Source organism: Solanum dulcamara, chromosome 8, assembly GCF_947179165.1.
Source record: "Solanum dulcamara chromosome 8, daSolDulc1.2, whole genome shotgun sequence".
Lineage (NCBI taxonomy): Eukaryota > Viridiplantae > Streptophyta > Magnoliopsida > Solanales > Solanaceae > Solanum > Solanum dulcamara.
In genome coordinates, this window is record NC_077244.1 from 66,963,977 (window position 1) to 66,984,559 (window position 20,583).

The 20,583-nt window shown below is 30.8% G+C and overlaps 2 protein-coding genes across 2 annotated transcripts; both read left to right on the plus strand.

Annotated features, from left to right (window-relative positions):
- The first annotated feature begins 391 nt into the window (after positions 1 to 391).
- Positions 392 to 1,337, plus strand: LOC129900522 (uncharacterized). Its single transcript, XM_055975517.1, has one exon. The coding sequence runs from the start codon at positions 456 to 458 to the stop codon at positions 1,122 to 1,124; it is 669 nt and encodes a 222-aa protein (XP_055831492.1). The 5' UTR covers positions 392 to 455; the 3' UTR covers positions 1,125 to 1,337.
- A 13,685-nt stretch (positions 1,338 to 15,022) lies between these two features.
- LOC129900435 (receptor homology region, transmembrane domain- and RING domain-containing protein 2-like) lies at positions 15,023 to 20,474 on the plus strand. Its single transcript, XM_055975409.1, has 4 exons — positions 15,023 to 15,466; positions 16,017 to 16,247; positions 17,764 to 18,168; positions 19,437 to 20,474. Exons 1-4 carry the CDS (start codon positions 15,340 to 15,342, stop codon positions 20,003 to 20,005), a joined length of 1,332 nt encoding a protein of 443 aa, XP_055831384.1. The 5' UTR covers positions 15,023 to 15,339; the 3' UTR covers positions 20,006 to 20,474.
- The last annotated feature ends 109 nt before the right edge of the window (positions 20,475 to 20,583 follow it).

Genomic DNA, 20,583 nt, shown 5'->3' on the forward strand with positions numbered 1-20,583 from the left:
ATCAATCCATAAAGTTAGTTCAAGATGTGAAAATTGTTTAAATCATATTGAAGAGAGCACTCAATCTTTTAAGGGCTCCGTTGGTGTGAGTCTCTTCACACCTCCTCATGATTATAACTGAATATTTAATGCGTGGACAATCTAATATGGGAACCCAACATTGAAAATGAGCATCATGATGAATCTTGCTATGATATTATGTTAAAAATGAATCTAATTTTGTCTAATTCAATCCAAATCTAATATCTGATAAACTAGTTAAAGTCGATAAATGTCAAATTTTCTCAACGTACATGCATTATTTAATAACAAAAAGTAAAAACAACATAAAATGTTCTCAATATATATATACTAGCATACATAACAAAGAGAGAGTAAAGATATCAAAAGGGACAACAATAACATAAAAGAAACAAAACTTCTTCCTCTTCCACTTCTCTCTTTATCAAGAATCAATGGCTTCTACTCTTACTACTCCAACTCCAACAAATGACATTGTTGATGCTCAAAGTCATGACACCACATTCTCAACCCCAGTTTTCCAGCCAGCTCCACCGACGACTCGCCGGAGCCCATCATCTCTCTCTTCTTCCCCATCTCACTCTTCCAACTCTTCCTTTGGATCATCACTCTCTTTCCATGATATTCTTGATGATCATAATTCCCAAATTAGCCCAACAACTCCTCTTCAATTTCCAAAAGGGGTACCCTTTTCTTGGGAAAAACTTCCTGGAATCCCAAAACAAATATTTTCCAAGAAAAATATCAGTACTTCTCTGGGACAACTTCTCCCATTAATGCCACCACCAGCTGGAAATGCAAATATTCCAAATTCATCCAAGAAAATCAGAAGTTTTCTTGATGAGTTTTCTCCAAGAAAAAGTGCTGCTAAAAGATTTAGAAAAGATCCATTTTTTGCTGCATTTGTGGAGTGTTCCAAGGATGATCAACAACAATATGATGATGACATTTGGAAAAATGTACCTTCAAAGGTACTATCAATAAGAAGTTTAAGTGATAGATTTGGATGCATTAGTATGTATACTTCTTGCAAAAGAGCTTGTACAGTCTCTGAGTCCATTATTTATCTTCCAAGATCAAGAAATTATACTAGGAAGTACTAGTGATCATGAGTCAATTAAGTCCTAGATCCACAGACAGATGTGAAGCTAGGATTTTAAGTTTATCAGTTCTAAAGCGAATCTATTGCTCGTTTTAGTTATGGGGTTCACAGTTATTAATGAATTAGATAAATCATCCGCCCTTCACGCGTGATTGAATTACCCTCACATCTTATTGATTTATAGTGTAGTTGTTAAAGATACTGAAAATTCATAAGCTCAACGTATTATCATTTTGAATAATTGATGTCTTAGGATATACATCAAAGAAAATATTACCATTAAGGCTTTCACCCTACATCGGTTGAAACTTTTCTAATTTATAAAAATTGCCACACTTTGTCTCCATTCTGAGTGTCTTTGATTAAACCATTTCGTCATAACCAAACTGTGCCACATTCTTAGTGTCTATGATTTAACCATTTCGAGAACTGATATATATTGAACGAAAAAGGGTCTTAAATACCCTCGAATTATTGGAAATGGTACAAAACTACCCTCCATCCAGTTATTAGCTCTAAAATATCCTTGACATCCACCTTTGGGTCCAGTATTAACCATTTTTTTAACAACCACTCATTTAAATAAATTTAATTAAATTTTTAAATACGTGGCAACTATCTATTGATTTCATTCCTTAACGCATTCAAACGCTGAGTAAACTGGGTTAATTATTAATTCATTCCTCGCATAATTGTCCAGACATGCTAACAACTCGTATTTTTCATCTAATTCTTAGTAACAGGACTGTACTTAACATATCATATTATTGATCCAATGGGAGCATGATCAACATTAGCATATAGTTGATTAATACACCCGAATATTTAATACCCACCACTATTTTCTCGGCCTTTAATTTTATGTTGTTTATTTTGCACCGCGTTTTGAAGATACAGCTGCCCCCACAAATTATTTTTCCTTGGCTCACTCGGTTTGTTCTTGACACTCCCGAGTCCCAGTCTCCCAGACACTGTTTTTCCTATATAGTAATGCTACATCTTCTCCACCAACTCCATGAAAACATACATGATGATATTAAATGCACTTGCGGAAAATAACTGAGATCAATGTAAATGAAAGTCAGATTAAATGTAGAACACCAGCATCACGGAAATCCATCCACATGACTTAACACAACAATTTTTATCATCTTGTGATTACTGCTTCTCTATAGTTGTGAATTAACAAATCTGAAATAATAATAACAAATTTCATTGATGGACATGCCTCCTGTGGTTCTCTCCTCCTGCCCACTTACCTGTACTTAACACTTGCAATCTTCGAAATAATGCTCCCAGTAACAAACAACAACATATATTTAGGTGATATCCCACTATGAACCTATATTAAGGCTCTATAACAGAGCCAATGTATAAGTGATAGAACTATAAAATGTCTTTGTTTTTTTTATGATCATGGTGTTTGGGCGAGCTCTTGCGCACCTCAACTGATTTCACGTGATACGTTACCATATAACTTTATCCACTGAGGCTAGGACAGGTTCTTGACAAATGCTAGCATGTGAAACAACTTTGCCATCAAATGTCAATGATTTACAAAAATCTAACTCAAACAAAATTTACTTATAGCTAATAAGATATTCAAGCTCAAGTTTCAAATCAATAACACTAATTTCTTTTCCCTGAGTTGTAATCTTGAAACCCAAGGGTTCAAGGGAGTGGAGTTGGAACACAAGTACCTGCAAACCAACCTCTTAGTACAACATTGAAATACAAACACAAAACAAAAGTAGATAGGATTGGTTCAATGAATCTTTTGTATCCATTTCTCTCAATTCATAACATTTCCCTTCAGTACTTAATAATTAAATTCTTTTTAAAAGATTTTCCAAGTATCCCGTAATCCTACAGGAATGTACACACCTCTTAATAAAGACTCTTCGAAAACGTCATCAAAGTTCTCACATCGTCAACTCATAGATTTGAAAAAATAAAGGAAATCTAAACCAATAAATTTAAATCTTCACATGACTAGATGGATAACCAAATCACAAGTGAAAAGGAAAACCTACCGCCAATTTCCATCGATGTTAAATAATCGATTTGGGGCACTTCTGATAAAATTCTGCATCATCAATAAAACCCATCAAATAAAGAATACAATACCCCCAAAAAATGCTATATAAATGGAAAATGCACAAAATTTAAGTTGTTGCCGATAGTTATGACTTTAGGCAATCCTGTTCTTTGTCTTTTGAAATATTTAAACAGTTGTGTTTGAGGGCTATTTCTCTCGATTGACCCTTCTGTAAATAACTGCAAGGAATTGATAGAAAAATTTACTCAATTTGAAGCAAGTAGAAATAGGAAGGGAAAGAAGACAGGCGTCTATTGTAAATGTTGAGTTTAATTAATAGATTGAATGGGAAATGTACAAAAGAAGAACGGCAGAAAAAAAATGAGTTGTTTTCTTTTGCTTTATGAAATAAGCATTTGTCACATAGATGGTGGAAGGAAAATGTCTCCTACTTAAAAGTAGAAGCACTCCTTCATGTCTCGCGCCGTCGTCGTCGCTCAGCTCAGCTTCGGCTTCGGACTGATAATCTTTTTGGACCAAATTTCCTTTAATTGTAATTAATTAAAAATCCTGACCCGTGACCCGACCCGTTTCTTTCTTTCTCGGATTAATTTAAAACATTTTCTTCCGAAAGGTTGCAACCTTTTCTGAAAAGTTGCAAACTTTTTCCCAACAGGCAGAATTTTTCGAAAGATTGCAACCTTTTCTGAAAAGTTTCAAACAGACTATATATTTCTGTTGATCCTCAGAATTGTTCCTTACGAAAAATTTCTGACAATTATCTTCTTCTTCTTCTTTTCTGCACTTCTTAAAAAATCTGTGTGATATATTGTCTTAAAGTGGTTCGCAATCACCTTAATTTGTTGTACCGCTATTTTTGGTGAGTAAATCGTTCTATCCTGGAGGAAAGATTCCGAAAAACCTCGGATACGTTGAGGGGGATAATTTCCTTAAAGACACACTGTGCATTTAGTGGGCTCGATTTTTGTTCTTACATAATTTTTCAGATACTGTTCTTATTTTCAGTCTCTATTTTTTATTTTTAAAAATTATTGTTACTGTTTCAACGTTTTACAATACAGATTACTAACAGTAAACAATTCCAATGTTTCCAAAGAGCAGTAATAAGTGTAAGAGGAATGATTTAGAAAAGAGGCGTTTGAGATTTGTTGAGGTTGAAGCAGCGTTTGAGTGTGGCGATAATGAAATGGATGGGTGAAATTTTGAGTAAAAAGGAATTATGGTGGCACCATGCCAAAGATTCTTTTATATATATATATATATATATATATATATATATATATATATATATAAGATTTTCTAATATAAATATAGAATCTAAGTAAAAGATGCTGAGTTTATCGGGATATACCACTAATATTGTAGCTCCTGCCCAGTCTACATATAGGTTAGGTAAGTGTTACTATTTAATTGTTCAATGCATAGTTATTTTCATGAAATTGTACGTAACCTATGCTATTTTTTTTTGCTTATTTGTAATTTTTCTTTTGTGGGTTTTATGTAATGCAATGCGAGGACAAGTCAACGTGTTTGTCCAAAATTAATTAATACTAGTACAATTATGATTATGATTTTTATTTTTGGGGGTATGTGTGTGATGTAGTGATCGCGTGACATTCAATCCCAATATTCATGTTTGCTTTGGTATTATGTTAAAATGTATTACTATTTCATCTATAAACTCTTTTTTGTGTACATGTCTCAAAGTTACGGATAAAGATAGTAAACATGTCTGTAAATAGACAAAGACACCACATCGAACCCTACAACATCGCTTTGCATTTTCATAAAAGGACAGTTTTGTGCATTAAATCTTCCGTTATGCGCGGCGTCCGGAGAAGGACCTGACCACAAGGATCTATTGTACGCAGCCTTATCTTACATTTTCATACTTGTCTTAAATCATTGACTCTGATATCGATTATTGAATTAAAATAACTTTAAATACCCTTAAAATGATGTGATATTGTTCGCTTTAAACCATGTCCGCACGATATTCCTCAAATTAATTTATAAATGTCTCACACCATTAAGATTAATTAGTATCCCTACAACATATATGAATAAACTTCTTTTTCGTTTTAATAATAACCATCACTATGTGATTTTGTTTTGGTACAGTACCTTTTTTTTGGAGTCGTTTGGTGTGAGGTATAAGATGTAATAATATTAGGATAAAATGCATGGATTATTTTATTCCACGTTTGGTTGAAGGTATTATGTAGTTCTCGAATTACTATCCCACTATTTATATCGATCATAACGATGAAATAACTTATCCTAAGATAACTTATCCCGAGATAACCTATTCCACAATAATTAATTTCGGAATAACTTATCTCCAACTAAACGACTCCTATATCGATAGCTCTTTATTGGCCATATTTAAGGAGAATTTCTCGAGGTTAGTTCCTCTGAATTTCTTAGGATTTATGAGGCCGTTTGGATTGGCTTATAAGCTGCTTATAAGTTGTTTTCAACTTTTTTTGAGTGTTTGGCTGGCCAACTTAAAGTCATTTTGTGCTTAAAATAAGCTCCGTTGAGTTTATTTAGCTGAACTTATTTTAAACAGCTTATAAGTTGAAAATGACTTATAAGTCAAAAAAAAAAGTTGGCGTGCACCTACTTTTTTTTTTTAATTTATAAACAGTTTTCAACTTATAAGCTGTTTAAAAATAAGTCAATCCAAACAGGCTATATATCTTGTCCATAGGATATCCAGTCCACTAATTGAATTTAATTATTTTATTTTATTTGAAACATTTCTGCAAGTTTGCTCATGAAAAAGGGAACAATGAAGTAAGTGATATGAAATTGCTTTTGATTTAAGCATATCTTTAGCAGAAAGTTACTACAATGTGCTGTTTCTAGCAGGGTACTCATGAGTCATGACTAATTAATTAAATAGCTTAAGAATATGTTATTAAATGAAATCTTACAATTTATTACTACTATATACTTTTCTTAGAATCAACTTCGTGTTTGCTACTCCCTCCCCCATTTCTAAATAAGTGATGCTTTCTACAAAATTGTTGCTCTTTAGTAGTTTCTTTGATATGTAAAACTCTCTGTAGTTAAAAAAGAATAAAATTAGAAAATGCTGTTAATGTTTTCTTGATTATTTAAAATACCACTTGTTTAAGAACAAATTAAATGCTAAAACACCATAATTTAAGAACGGAAAAGTATGATAGTGTACGTAGTCCCCGACTATATTTAGAAAAAGTTTAAAAAACGACTTCAGAAGGTTAGTGTTTTGCAAAAAAATACTTATTTTACGAGATTGATTTTTGTATCCTTTTTAAAAAAAAAGGAATCGGTCGATTTTCGAATGTTTTTAGTAGTGCAAATAAATAATTCTAGAAAAGAGACCAAAATTTATTTATGCATTTGATTGTAATCATCTTGTTCTTCCAGAATTTCTGCATTTAGCCGGAGGAACTCGAGGTCTTTGAAGCTCAAAAAGGTACTCTAAAATTTTTAAAGAATTTATCACGCCTTCTTACAAGAAAAAACCATAGATTGTGTTGCAGACTGTTTCACCCTTAACCAGAGATCTCGAATTTGAGCCATGAGTATGAAAAAAGTCATGTTTGGAGCGCCAACCCCAAATTTAGTCGGGGCTCCACAAACTCCGGACACCGGATGAAAAACCAAAAAAAAAATGGACATAGTATACGTCACTCATGGGTAATCATGATGTATTGGAAATATACTCAAAATTTTTTTTTGAATTTTTTGTACTTATAATACTCTCTTCATTCAATTGGCTTATCCTGCTTTTTTTTTTACGTTTTACTAATTCAAACTTTCTATACAGACATGTTTAAGATTACATAATCAAAATATTTTAATATATTTAAATATTTTTTTATTTAAGACCACCAAATTCAAAATTCTTATATACTTTTCTTAATATTTGCTTTCCTCTCATGTTCATCACTTGTTAAGTGGAAAATAGTATTCCTTCAAATTTCTCCGAATGGAAGTAATTCCACAAATAATTGATCACTTGTATTGCCTAATTAACAAATTAATTAATACAAACTAATACAAAATTAAATGGTGAATTGTATTCATGATACCTTGACAAGATTGGCATCCAAACCTCTTTTATCAGCACAAATAAATTTAAAAGAAGAAAATTTCAATCAGTTTGACTTGCGTTGCTATTTTATTTTATATTTAATCTAAAAATTTCATATTAATTAACAACCTACCAATAACATAAAACAAAATACTCTATGTAGCAGCACATAATAGCTAAACATATAGTTTTTTTCCCTCTATATTATATAATACACTGACAATCCTTCAAACTTGCTAACAAATTTTATTTAGACATTTAAACTATGACTCATTTTAATTAAACATTTCAACACGTAATAAATTAAAGTATTTGTACTACTGAAAAGAAACTAGGAGAGTACATAGTATATATATATATAATTTCTTCAACCACTTTCAATTAATTTACATTACATTTCTCTATACATCCTTCTACTTGAGTGAAACTAGATCAAAACTTTAAGCTTTTCAAATGCCTCAATCTTGCCATTTAAGTTACGCCTAAAGTTGAACTAAATCAATCGATCAAAAATAATTTTAACATAATGTGATATTTTTCACTTATATATCCACTTTAGTTTATTAAGCCCACACTCAAGTATATATCAATTCATATTTTACTTTCCTAAAATAGTGTTTGTGAGATGCATGAACCGTACGTGTGGTCCTGCTTGCGCCACTAGCAAATGTACACTGCTTAATTAATTCTAAATTCTTCACCGACGAGTGGATGCAAATAGTACTCCCTCCGTTCCGGTCTACTTGTTAAATATTTTTTAATTTGATTTTTTTGTTTATTTGTTATTTTTTTAACAAATCAAGAAAGGATAATTTTTTATTTCTCTTATATTCTTAATTTATTAACATTAAATTAATGTCTTTAAAAAATAAGTGTATACATATGTTTGAAATCCTATCAATTAGTATGGATAAAATGATATATTCACTATCCTAATCATCATCTTCTTATTCTTTTAGTATGTGTCAAATTAAAATTTGATAAGTAAATTGGAACAGAGGGGATAGTAATTAGTATTGCATTTCTTAAAGCAGTGCAGCTTCCGATGATTATTAAAATGGATTTATCATATAAAGTAAAGGATTTATAGATGATTATTTAGTTAAGTAATACTAGCAAGTTAATTTGATAAAAGTCTTTAATATATATCCAGGGACTTAGGGGGGCGGGTGTTTATGGTTAGATACGGCCCACCTGCCAGCGGTAGTGAGAATTCTTTCGTTCTTTGGGCGGGTGTTTATGATTAGATAAAAAATTAATTCAGATCGAATAACAAATTAAATTGATTAAATAAAGGGATATTTTTTTGGATTTAGTTTTTAAAAAAAATAATATTTGATTTAAGTTTGATTTTATTAGAAAAAAAGAGAAGAAAATTTGAACCGAAACAATAAATATAAATACAATTATACCTAATATATTGATTTTTATGAATAATTTTAAATATTTTACACTTTTCATCAAAATATTTTTTTTAGTTCGTGATTATGTGATCAATTCTGGAGTGAAGCAGTATGTCTGATTTGTGTTTAAGTAAATTTGATTTAATTCTTATACGAATGGTTATTTTGATTTTTTTGAAGTTGTATAAGTTTCATTTGTTGGTTTATTCTGAGCTCTAATTTATTTGTAATTTTTTTAAAAGTAGATCAAAATTACCATTAAATTTACGAAATTTGATTATATTTTTTTATTTCTTCCCTAAGGATTAGCCAAAAAAAATTGTGCCATGAAGAAGATAAAGTTTCAAGAATCTCGATTTCTCTAGCATTCTAGCAAACACAAAATTATCATATACTTAGTGCATTTACATTGAAGACCTTCAATTCTAATTAAGATACGACATAATTAATATATTTGATTCGTTATGGGTATAATTTAATGAAATGATGTTCCATCTGCCTAAAAAAATTTATCGCTTTATTTATTTGTTCAATATTAAGAAATAATAGTAGGCAAAAAAGAGAGGAAAGAATATATATTTATATATTGTTAAAAATTGAATAATCGAATAAACTGAATCAAAATCAATAACAATTACACCAATAGTGTCTATTATATTTGATTTTAATAATTTAAAAATTACTTATATTAATATAATTTTAATTTTAATTAAAAATCGATCCAAATAAAATCGTGAACGCCCTTGGATGCTTTTTCCTTCGAGTACTCTACTTGTTAGAACCTCAAAATACCAAAATTGGCCCCAACCCAACTTTGCATGTCAGAGAGGACCAAACGTGACATAGCACATGTTTAAATTTTAGCCTTACGTTGCATAAGTAGCTTCTTTTTTATTTTTTTGTACACTTGAAGTCATGATTTTTTTTTTTGTATCGCCATTTCTTCATAATTGCAGTGTCAACTGTCAATACGAAAATATTAAATAAGAATACTAATTTGAATAAATATCACGAGTTTGTCGGTGCACGTGATATTTTTTTTTTTTGTTCTTTCAGTTTAAGAATATGATCTTAAGACATTAACAACTTCTTTTTTTTATAATTGATTGGAAGCTAAATAAGTATATGTGTAATTTCCAACTTTGTATCCTTTGGTTCATGATATATATCACATGAAATTAAAGAATTGCAAGTCCACATCCAAATTAAGCATTTATAATTAATTACTAACCATTATTAGGGGAGAAAACCCTGCAAGATTTCCTATTAATGGCTACTATTAGATTACATCAATAATTGAATTACCATATCTTCATATTTAATGTTTTAGATCAAGTTCATAAAATTACTTAAATGGTTTTGTATGTGATGTCAATGAAAGTAGTTGTCTCCTACCAATATAACCATAGCCAATATTCAATTTAAAGTGTTGAAAACGACTTTGAATTTTCTACTTTTATTTTTCCTCCTAAAGCAATTAGAGATCTTTCATAATGAATGCACCGCTAAGATTATTTTTTTTTATTTTATATACTTGATTCGAAATTAGCATAAATGGAGAATCTATATAGTCAATTTCAACTTATGGGAAATGGTAAATATTTATTGTTATGTGAACACCTACTAAATGCTTGTTAAATTTGTCACTAAAAATTATTTTTTCACTCTTTTTTCTTAAAGTATTTTTGTTTAGTGTGTTATAAAGATTCTATAATTATACATTTCAATAATTTAGTTCAGTTGATTTATGTATATGTAGTTGATATCAAGTAAATTTGAAATCTTAAGTTCATTTCAACTTGAATGTAAAATTCTAAATAATTTGATTTTTCTTTTGAAAACTTTAAGTTTAGGACTTCTTTTATTGATTCAAAATATGTTGGTGAGGAAACTAAGGACGATGATGAGTATAAACTAATAAAAAGAAGGAAAAAATGTAAATTATTTTTCAATTACAAGATGAACTTTAAAGGACTAAGCCATGTTTGGCATTGGCCCAATTGTATGAGGTAGCCATGTTTGGCCCAATAATAATATGTAGTCATGCTTGGCCCAATAATATTGTGTAGTCATGGCCCAATATATGATGTACCTTCTTTGTTGGATCAGATTTTTGGAATTTTTAGCTACAGCCTATATAGCCAAGAGGGATCCACCGAATAAGATTATTTTTTTTTTAGATTTTTTAGGAATCACATAGTATAAAGGCTTAATTGCCATTTTTTTCTATCCTTCTTCAATTTACAAAAAAAAAATTAAAATATGATAATTCGGATACATTAATTCAGTAATCCGAATACATTAATTAGAGTTTTATGTATTAACAGGTAACATTTAAAGCACGATACATTAAATATAGAGATAATTTATAAATTAGAATTAATGTATCCGAATAAAAAAAAAGATTTTTAAATTTTTTAAAAATGAATAGAAATAATAAAAAATATAAAAAATAAAGAAGTGTAATTAGATAATTTTTCTTATTTTTTATAGGAAAAAAGGTGGAATCGAGACAAAATGGATGAAACATAATAAATATCTCATACTTTAAGCCATGAGAATTGGCTAACACAAGTCAGACTACTTTTTCCTTTTTGTCTTCTAAGTTTGAATGGATGAAACATAATAAATATCTCATACTTCAAGTCATGAGAATTGGGTAACACAAGTCAGACTACTTTTTTCTTTTTGTCTTCTAAGTTTTACATTCTTAACGTAATATCATTTGCTTTATAATAATATTGAGTATACAGAGTTTAGAATTTTGAATTTTTAGATGTTATGCTATTTTAAGCAGTAATTTATGATAAAATTTTTAGCATAGAATATAACAATATTTAAAATTTATAAGTAAATTTGCATACAAAATTTAGATTTGTTTTGTTGGTTCAATTAAAATTTTAGTTACAAAAAGTCTAGAGTTCTAATCTACTTATTCATAATTCTTTTTACAATAAATTTGTTAATGATGTGCATGGCAAAAAAAGTTTTATGAAAATATACCCAGAGCTAAACTTGCATTCCTGCCGTGGTAAATCTGAGTTTTAACCACTGACACCACACTACTCATTATTTCTAAAGGTGTCATGTATAACATTTTTACTTTCCTTATAAATATATATACAAATATACATGTATATATAAATTTACAACTGAGATCACGGGGTGGTGTGACACCCCTTCCAACTACATAGATACACCTTTGATTGAGTAAATACATTAAATTGTCCTTTTAGTAAAATAAATAGGCCATTTGATCACGTAACAAGAGTTGTTTATAAATTGGTGATGTTTACGGTAAAATCAATCTTATCTTTAATGCATAAGATGTTACTTCAATAGAATCATAGTGACTAATGAGACTAGACATGATTTTAATGTCTAAATAATGACAATATATTAACCACAACATGATAGATAAATCATAGTCTTAATATAATAGGGAAATCAAAATTTCATCAAAAATAAATATCCTTGAGGTTATGTAACTCCGCCACTGCCCAAATGTATATAGCACATGCCATCCTCTTTGAAATCCTTATGAATTCGTACTTATAAATTAAAGATAAATAAATCTCAATATAATCTAACAAGCTACATTATCTTCTAATTTATTTATTTATTGTCATTTTTCTTTCAATTAGGCTTTCCCTTCAATTACTTGAAATGTTCTCATATTATTGAGAATAAAATTGTCTTTTTATCATCAGATTTTCATTCAAGTATTAAAATCAATAATACATTCTATTTCCATGCATCATTTCATCTCTCCACATCATTTTCTTGTGTGTTTCAATATTTCGAATAATGATATATAGAGAAGTCCTAACAATAGAAATAATTGAATTTTTTGGATATGTTTTTTATGAAAGGAAGTCGAGCTGACTAATTTTTTTTAATGTTTATTCTCCCTGTTTTAATTGATGTGCTACTGTTTTATTTGATATATAAATTTTTTATTTTTTTTTAAAAAAAATTAAGATTAGATAATTGAGTGACTACAAATAACTTTATTTAAGGTTAATTTTTTTAAAGATAAATTATTGTTAATTACAAAAATAAAATATTTATTTTATAATGAATTAAAAAAAAATATCACGTAAATTAGAATAGAATAAGTATATTATAGTATTGTTTGTACCTAAATCGACAAAAACAAAATAAAAATCAACATCAGCATGAATTTTGTATATTTTAAATGGATCCACAATATCAATTTGTCCTAAATTCATCTTATTTTTATCAATTTATACATCTAAAACAACCCTCAACTTATCCATAAACAATTAACGGAAAAGAGCTTAAAATGTTCTTGAACTATTGGAAATGGTATAAAAATATCCTCATCCATCTATTGGCCTAAAATGTCCTTGACATCCACCTTTAGGTCCAAAAATGACATTTTCTTTAACAGAAAAGGGCATTTTCGGCCTAATAGATGGATGTGGGTATTTTTGTATCATTTTCAATAGTTTAAAAGCATTTTAGGCTCTTTTAACAGAATTTTAATTAAATAATTTGAATAATTTTTTTTAAACACCTGGCGGCCACCTATTGTTTACAATTTAATTATTTAAAATTTATTTAACAAAATTTTAATTAAATATTTTGAATAATTTTTTTAAACACATGGCAACCATCTATTGTTTACAATTTAATTATTTAAAATTAATTATAAATCAAAATTTATTTAACAGAATTTTAATTAAATAATTTTTTAAAACACGTAGCAGTAATCTATTGGTTATAATTTAATTATTTAAAATTAATTATAAATCAAAATTTATTTAACTGGATTTTAATTAAATAATTTTTTTAAATACATGGTGGCCATATATTGGTTACAATTTAATCATTTAAAATTAATTATAAATCAAAATTTATTTAACAGAATGTTAATTAAATAATTTGAATAATTTTTTTTAAAAATATGGCGGCCATCTATTGGTTACAATTTAATTATTTAAAATTCATTATAAATCAGAATTTATTTAACAGAATTTTAATTACGGAAAATGGCCTAAAATGCCCTCAAACTATTAAAAATGGTACAAAAATGCTCTCATCCATCTATTGAGCCTAAAATGCCTTTTTCGTTAAAGAAAAGATCACTTTTGAATCTAAAGATAAATGTCAAAGATATTTTAAACCCAATAAATGAATGAGGGACATTTAATATTACTTTTAGACTGTTCAGATATGACCTTATTTTTATTTTTTGAAAAAAGAAGAAGAAAAGATTGGAGTAATCTAGTATCCCTTTGGCGGTGTAGGATAGTTGTATATCCATATCAAAATATTATATTTCATCTACAAAAATATCTTTCCATTTGGTACTAACACCTCAGAAAACTGATCTTTAAAATATTAGTCCAAGTGAGTTGTCATTGCTAGTTAACAAATAAATTATATTACATTCAAAATCATGCCTACAAACTAATAATATTATTCGTAATATATAAACCTAACTCTTTATACTTCCATCAGTCCATGTCTAATAGAAGTGATACTGTTTTTTTTTTGTTAGTCTTATAGAAAATATCACCTTTCTATAATGAAAAATAATTTTATTTTTAATAAAATAATTTATGCTCACACAAATATATAAAATTTATTTTAGATATGTAATTTTTTTTTATATCAAATCAAATAATATTACATAAATTGGACGAAAAGAGTACTTCACCCAATTATATTTTTCAGAATCCTTGTATTCCCTCCATTTGAATTTATTTGTATGATTTGATTTATTGGAGTTTAAGAAAAAAATAAAGACGATTTTTGAATCCTGTAATTTTAAACTAATAATATGCAAAATGTATTAATTTATTATTTAGTTTTATAATCAATTTATTCTTCAATTTTATAATTTTAAAAAATTGAAATTAAAAAAATTGCCAAAAGGAGAAAGAAATAACTTTAGTTGAACAAACTTATAAAAGAAGATAAAACAAACTAATTGAAACGTGAGGGATTTACCAATTATGTAGCTAAAAATAGTTTCTTTTAAATGATATTACTAGCATAAAAGTTGTAATTAGAGGCTAATTAATTAGACTCCAGACAATATTCAAGATCCCTTTTTTTTTAATTTATCATTTTTCTTTGTATAATTAAATTATTAAAAATCATTTTACTCTCTGGGTTTTGCAACTTGCAAAAATATCTCTTTTTTCTTTCTTTCTTCATCCTTTCTTTTTAGGTTCTTTGTCAATTTCCCATTAGTTAGTGGGTTTTTGTTTTAAATTTTTTTTTAAGCTTAAAACATGCAAGAAGATAATCATTAGAGATTTAGATAAACACGAAAGAGATACACATTTATATATACCCAAAAATCAAAATGTTGATTTTCGTCCCTTTTAGTTTTTCAATTCCTTCCAAAAGTTTCTCACATACAAGGAAAACCCAAAAGAGTTTAAAATCATTTTCTATGGAAGCTGACGTTTCTATTCTCTCAGCATTCTGAGAGTATCTTTTTTTTTTTGTGAATTTTCTTGAAAACTGGCAAAAGGGGTTTTAGGGTTTTGAGATTTGGGAGGTGGGGTAAGTTGGAAATTGTGAATTCTGAGTGTTTTTATAGTTTTATGTTGTGAAATTTTTAGTTTTCTTTGAGTGGTTTGGAAAATTGTGAAAAGGGTTGCTGGGTTTTTGAGATTTGGTATGTGGGATGGTGAATTTCTGGGTGTTTTTGTTGATTAGTTTTGTGTCTTTGACGGCTTATGGAGCTATTGGAAGTGTAGTTTTGATAGGAAAGAACAGTATTTTGCCTTTTGAAGACATTGAAGCTAATTTTGGTGAGTTGATCTTACTTCCTTCCAAGGCTTCTTTTTTATCCTTTTTTTTGTGCAATGGAATGTGTGGTTAGTGCTTTTGATGAATATTGGGAACTGGGTTTTGCTTAATTTATATTATATTCCATCAGCTGCTTGAACTGATCTGCTTTTTTTTTTTTGGGGTGGGTGGGGTGGGTGGACTAGATCATATTTGTTGTTAAGGGCTTCTTCTGGGGGAATAAAAGTTTTCATCTTGGAAATGTCACCTATCATATTTTGGAAGTTTTTATTTTTTCAGTTGAAATCTTCAAGGAATCTTTACTTGGATCATGAGAACATGTATGAATGCTGTATTAATAACTTGCATTTACAGCTGAAAATATGTTGTTATTTGTCATGAGTTTTGTTCATTGTAATTGACTTATGAGGTTTAGCGATGGCATTGTTTCTGTTTTTGCTGAAAATGCTAAGTGTTGTGATACAGCAAAGGTCTATACATTCTCTGTTGGCATGACTTTCTCTGGGCTTTGTTTCTGCTCATCTACTAATTCGACCTTGCTTTTAATTTCAGCTCCCTCAGCAAAAGGTTCAGGCAAATGTGGGACTTTGTATGTTGCAGAGCCTTTGGATGCCTGCTCAACCTTGACTAACAAGATTCAACCAACTAATAACTTCACAAAAGAACCATTTGTGTTGATAGTCAGGGGTGGATGTAGCTTTGAGGATAAAGTTAGAAAAGCACAAGCCGCAGGTTTTAAAGCAGCCATTATCTATGATAATGCATATGGTGATATAATTGCAAGTAATGAACTCATCCATTAAATAGTTTGTTTATTTATTTCACCTGATAAAAAAATAAGTTTCTTTATTTGTTAAATTATTCATTTAGTCCGTTAACTTATATTATGTTTGATGGTAGTTAATGTATCAAGTTGTATAATGGTACCAGAAAACATATCTTGAGGACACCCAAAAGCACCCATGGTATCATCATGAATATGCAAACTAAAACTGTGAAAGCCTAGAAATATACATACCCAATTGAGATGGGATATGATTGCATCACAATGCCTAAGGACACTATCTAATAGATCGTTGTACCGAGTAGTTGAATCAGAGTCTTTTAGCATAAAAATGGCTGCATGTGCAGCATTCTTGAACTCTCTGATTGCAAGTTTTAGAATGAAGGTTAAGCTTGATGTATTTCTCAATATTATTCATTGAAGTATCAATAGTCCTACTAATTGATTTTAGACCTGAAAAAATAAGAAACTTCAGTCTGCAAAATAGTTTTGACAAAAGCTTTCATTGGTATCTATCTTACTGGCAAAATGGCTTCATGAACTTCTTTATCAAAAAAAATAAAAATGGCTTCATGAACTATTGCAGGGGAAATCTCTTGCAGACAGTTCTTAGATTCTCTCAGCTGATATTAGTTTTGATTCATTGGGGTAGAAGTAAAATAATTTCTTCGAAATAGATTTACAGTTAAAATTGACATTGAACTCTTTACTCCTTACACGAGCCAGCTACCCAATTATGTTCATTTGCTAACTAGTTATTCATAAAAACTCATAGGATGACATATAAAAGGGTTAGTTGGACATTCAATCTAGTGAAGAGGGATTGATCCATGTGAAGGAAGTTTCAGTCGCAAACTCCAATTAGTAACAGAAAATGATCGCCCAGCTCTTAAGATCTCTTTTAGTGTTCTATTATGTGATGCATTTGAATTCCCAGTTTTTTACTTATTCTATTTTTTCCATTGGCATTATGACTACTGAACTGTACTATATACATGTTTACGACTTTAAGATGATTTTTAGGAAACCAGTTGTGGCAAAACTTGTATGTGGCCAATTAAATATGCTCGGATTGAAAATTAAATAAACTAAAAATAAAAGGCTCAAAATCCTTGCCAAGCTTTTCTCATGATCGTTATGACATGTTCGTCTTCTGTGATTGGCTTGAGCCAGCATGTTCCAACAATGTTGCATCTGAAATGTTCATATCATAGAACTGACAAACTAGCAGATTAGTTTTGCCTACCCCCCTCCCACTAGGGAAAGAATAGAGAACTCCTAAAACTCGTCAGAATTCAAAAACCAACTTCATCTCTTGTTTTTGAATGATTTAAGCTTCTATAATTGTTGATTTTTGAGTTTGTAGCTCACTCTTCGAAAATGGTTCCGGGTGCATGTCGGACCCTCCAAAAGTAATGCATTTTGGAGGAACCGACATGAATGCGGTAGTGTTTTTGAAGAGTCCTAGCAACACTGTTTTTGACAAGCAAAGGTTTAACCAGACACATGATACAGTGTCAGGAACCTCTGCTGGTGTGAAGATACTCGCAGTGTTCATTTCAAAAGCTTCTGGAGAAGCACTCACAAAGTATGCTGGTGACCCTGATATGGAAGTATGGATAATCCCAAGCTTGGAAAACTCAGCTTGGTCAATCATGGCTACATCTTTCATTTCATTACTTGCTATGTCTGCCGTGCTTGCAATGTGTTTCTTTGTTCGCCGACATCATATACGAAGAGAACTGCACCGAGCTTCTCATGTTCATGAATTTCATGGGATTAGTAGCCGTTTGGTTAAAGCTATGCCAAGTTTGATATTTACATCAGTTGTGGAGGATAATTCTACATCAGTGACATGTGCTATATGCCTTGAGGATTATTGTGTTGGAGATAAGATTAGAATTCTTCCATGTCGGCACAGTAAGTTATCCTCTCTTATAGCGGTTATTTACTTTCTAAGTTGTTCATATTTAGTTATCGCTTTTATTAATTATGTTGAAGGTTATGAATGCACCATTTCTTAAGGTTTTTCCTCCATTGGGAGGATACTCATTCTTTTTGAGTTCTGGTACCATGGCAGACTAATCACTGGTCATGGTTGATAAGCACTAATGTGTCCTCTTAAACATGAAACAATTTTACTATCATCACCAAGGAAACTTGACTCGTCTCTCACCAAATGTGTATGGTAGTATAACTTTACTGAAAATGCACCCAGCACCATCACTTCTTGCCACCCCACCTCCACGGTTTCTCACTGGTGAGTGTGGTATTCTGTTTGTAAAGGATTTCTATCAACCTTAGGAATTCATCCGTCTCCCAATCTTGTAAATTCCAGACAGTGAACTCGCTCCTTTTGAACCACCCGAATCTGATGTGCCATCGTCTCTTTCTGGCACGAAACTCTAAATAAGTTGGGGAAGATTGTTCTCCTATGCTCTCTCCACAGCACCGTTGATCCCAAAAGTCAACACTACTTCCATTCCCTACCTTATAGGTAACTAAGCTGTTGAAACCTTCCTAACCTTTCATAATACTATTGTACGTTTCTAGACCTCCATTCCCCTTCCACGGCTCCATATTTTCGTGCTATCACCTCCCTCCTCTAAGCCTGCTCTTCAACCCCGAATCTCCATAACCACTTCCCCAGAAGTGCCTTGTTCAAAACTCTAAGGTCTGTTATTCCAGGCCCTCCCATATTTTCAGAGACGTGACGAAGATTCCAATTACTAATTCTTGGTTTCCATTTGCTGAGTCCTACAAGCCTGTCATCATAGTTGTGTAGCTCCAACCTGGTATCATGATGCAGAGAAGATCATTCATCACACCTTCATCAAAAGAAATTCTTCATCAGAAGAAGATCATTTATCACTATGTGCATATTTTTCTACCATCTTGACTTTTACCCTTTCCAAAGTAGCAGAACAGGTATAAATACAGTGCATACCGATTATTGAAATTATTTCATTTTCTGAAGTGTCCTTGGTGGTGAACTATGTGAAAACTAGTAGTTATGGTTCCAAGCATCATATTATTGGAATAGTTCCCTTGTCCCCAGCTGCTCTATCTTGTTATAAGTGCTGTATTTGTCGATATTTTTCATAGATGTATGTTCACATTCAGAATTTGTTTCTGCTAGAACACTTGGCATTTTTCAGTTATTAACTGGTCTTATGGAAAATTTGCAGAATTTCACGCTGTGTGTGTTGATGCTTGGCTGACATCATGGAGAACCTTTTGCCCTGTCTGCAAACGAGATGCGAGGACTAGCACTGGTGATCCACCAGCATCAGAATCTACACCATTGCTTTCTTCCAGTCTGCGATCTGTATCTTCAATGTCATCTCTTAGGTCATCATTAGCTTCATCATCAGTGATACATATAGGCACAGGAGCATCTCAATCGCCTTCAGTTTCTCGTCCTCAATCAATCTCTAGCTCTCATAACCAGCATTCACTTTGGTCCTACCACCAGTCACCACATCTTACTATAAGCCGAAGTTCACTCGACCTTCAAAATGCATCTTCTCAAAGATCTCGTGCAGCTTACTTAATTTCATCTAACTCACTGGGTTATCCTTGTCTATCACCTCTTAGTTCAAGATATGGGTCTGCGTACATTCCTAGTCCTAGCAATCCTTCGTCGAGCTATATTGGATCAACAAGTCGGCAGCCTAACCCACTGCATCACAGTGAATCAATTACTAGCTTTTCACCATTTGCTTCAGCTAGCTCTCTTCCTGGATGTGAGTCATGATTTATTTGCTCACGGAAAACATTAATCGAATTGGTGAAGTCCCTTACAGGGACGTCAGGTCGGGTTATTCTGACCTCAAATTTCACCTGAAGACCATAGAGCTGATTCGTATTGGTTTCTGTGGCATCTGGACAGAGGAATACAACAGCTAACTCTGGATTTATACATCATTGCTCAACACTTCTGTAATATTGGTTTACTAGTTGGATAGTTTTGGTATTTTTGAGGTTTTTACTTTAGTGTATATGCTCAAAGATGGGTGCCTTACTGTACACATTGCCCCTTCTTTTGTTTATTGCTTTTCTTTTTCTTCCCCTCGATTCTCTAGTGATACTGATGTTTTTAGCCACGTCCACCTAATAGATGGTTGAGGCCTGTAGTTGCATGTAAATATGAATGTCCTTGAGATGACTAAAACTGGTCTTTTACTCAAGTTTTTGAAAATAAAGAATATCCACTGATTTCCAAATATTGCATATCTGTGGTTGAGGAAGTTTGTTTCATCAGCAAAACCTTGTGATATTACTTTATGTATTTCTACATGCTAAATCCTCAATCATTGGTGCCAACTAAGAGCA

Excerpts from the sequence above, each read along its gene's own strand:
- LOC129900522 (XM_055975517.1), top strand. The coding sequence starts at position 456 with ATGGCTTCTACTCTTACTACTCCAACTCCAACAAATGACATTGTTGAT.
- LOC129900435 (XM_055975409.1), top strand. The coding sequence starts at position 15,340 with ATGGTGAATTTCTGGGTGTTTTTGTTGATTAGTTTTGTGTCTTTGACG. Across the intron at positions 16,248-17,763 it reads ATATGGTGATATAATTGCAA|TGTCAGGAACCTCTGCTGGT; the intron begins GTAATGAACTCA and ends CACATGATACAG. Across the intron at positions 18,169-19,436 it reads AATTCTTCCATGTCGGCACA|AATTTCACGCTGTGTGTGTT; the intron begins GTAAGTTATCCT and ends GAAAATTTGCAG.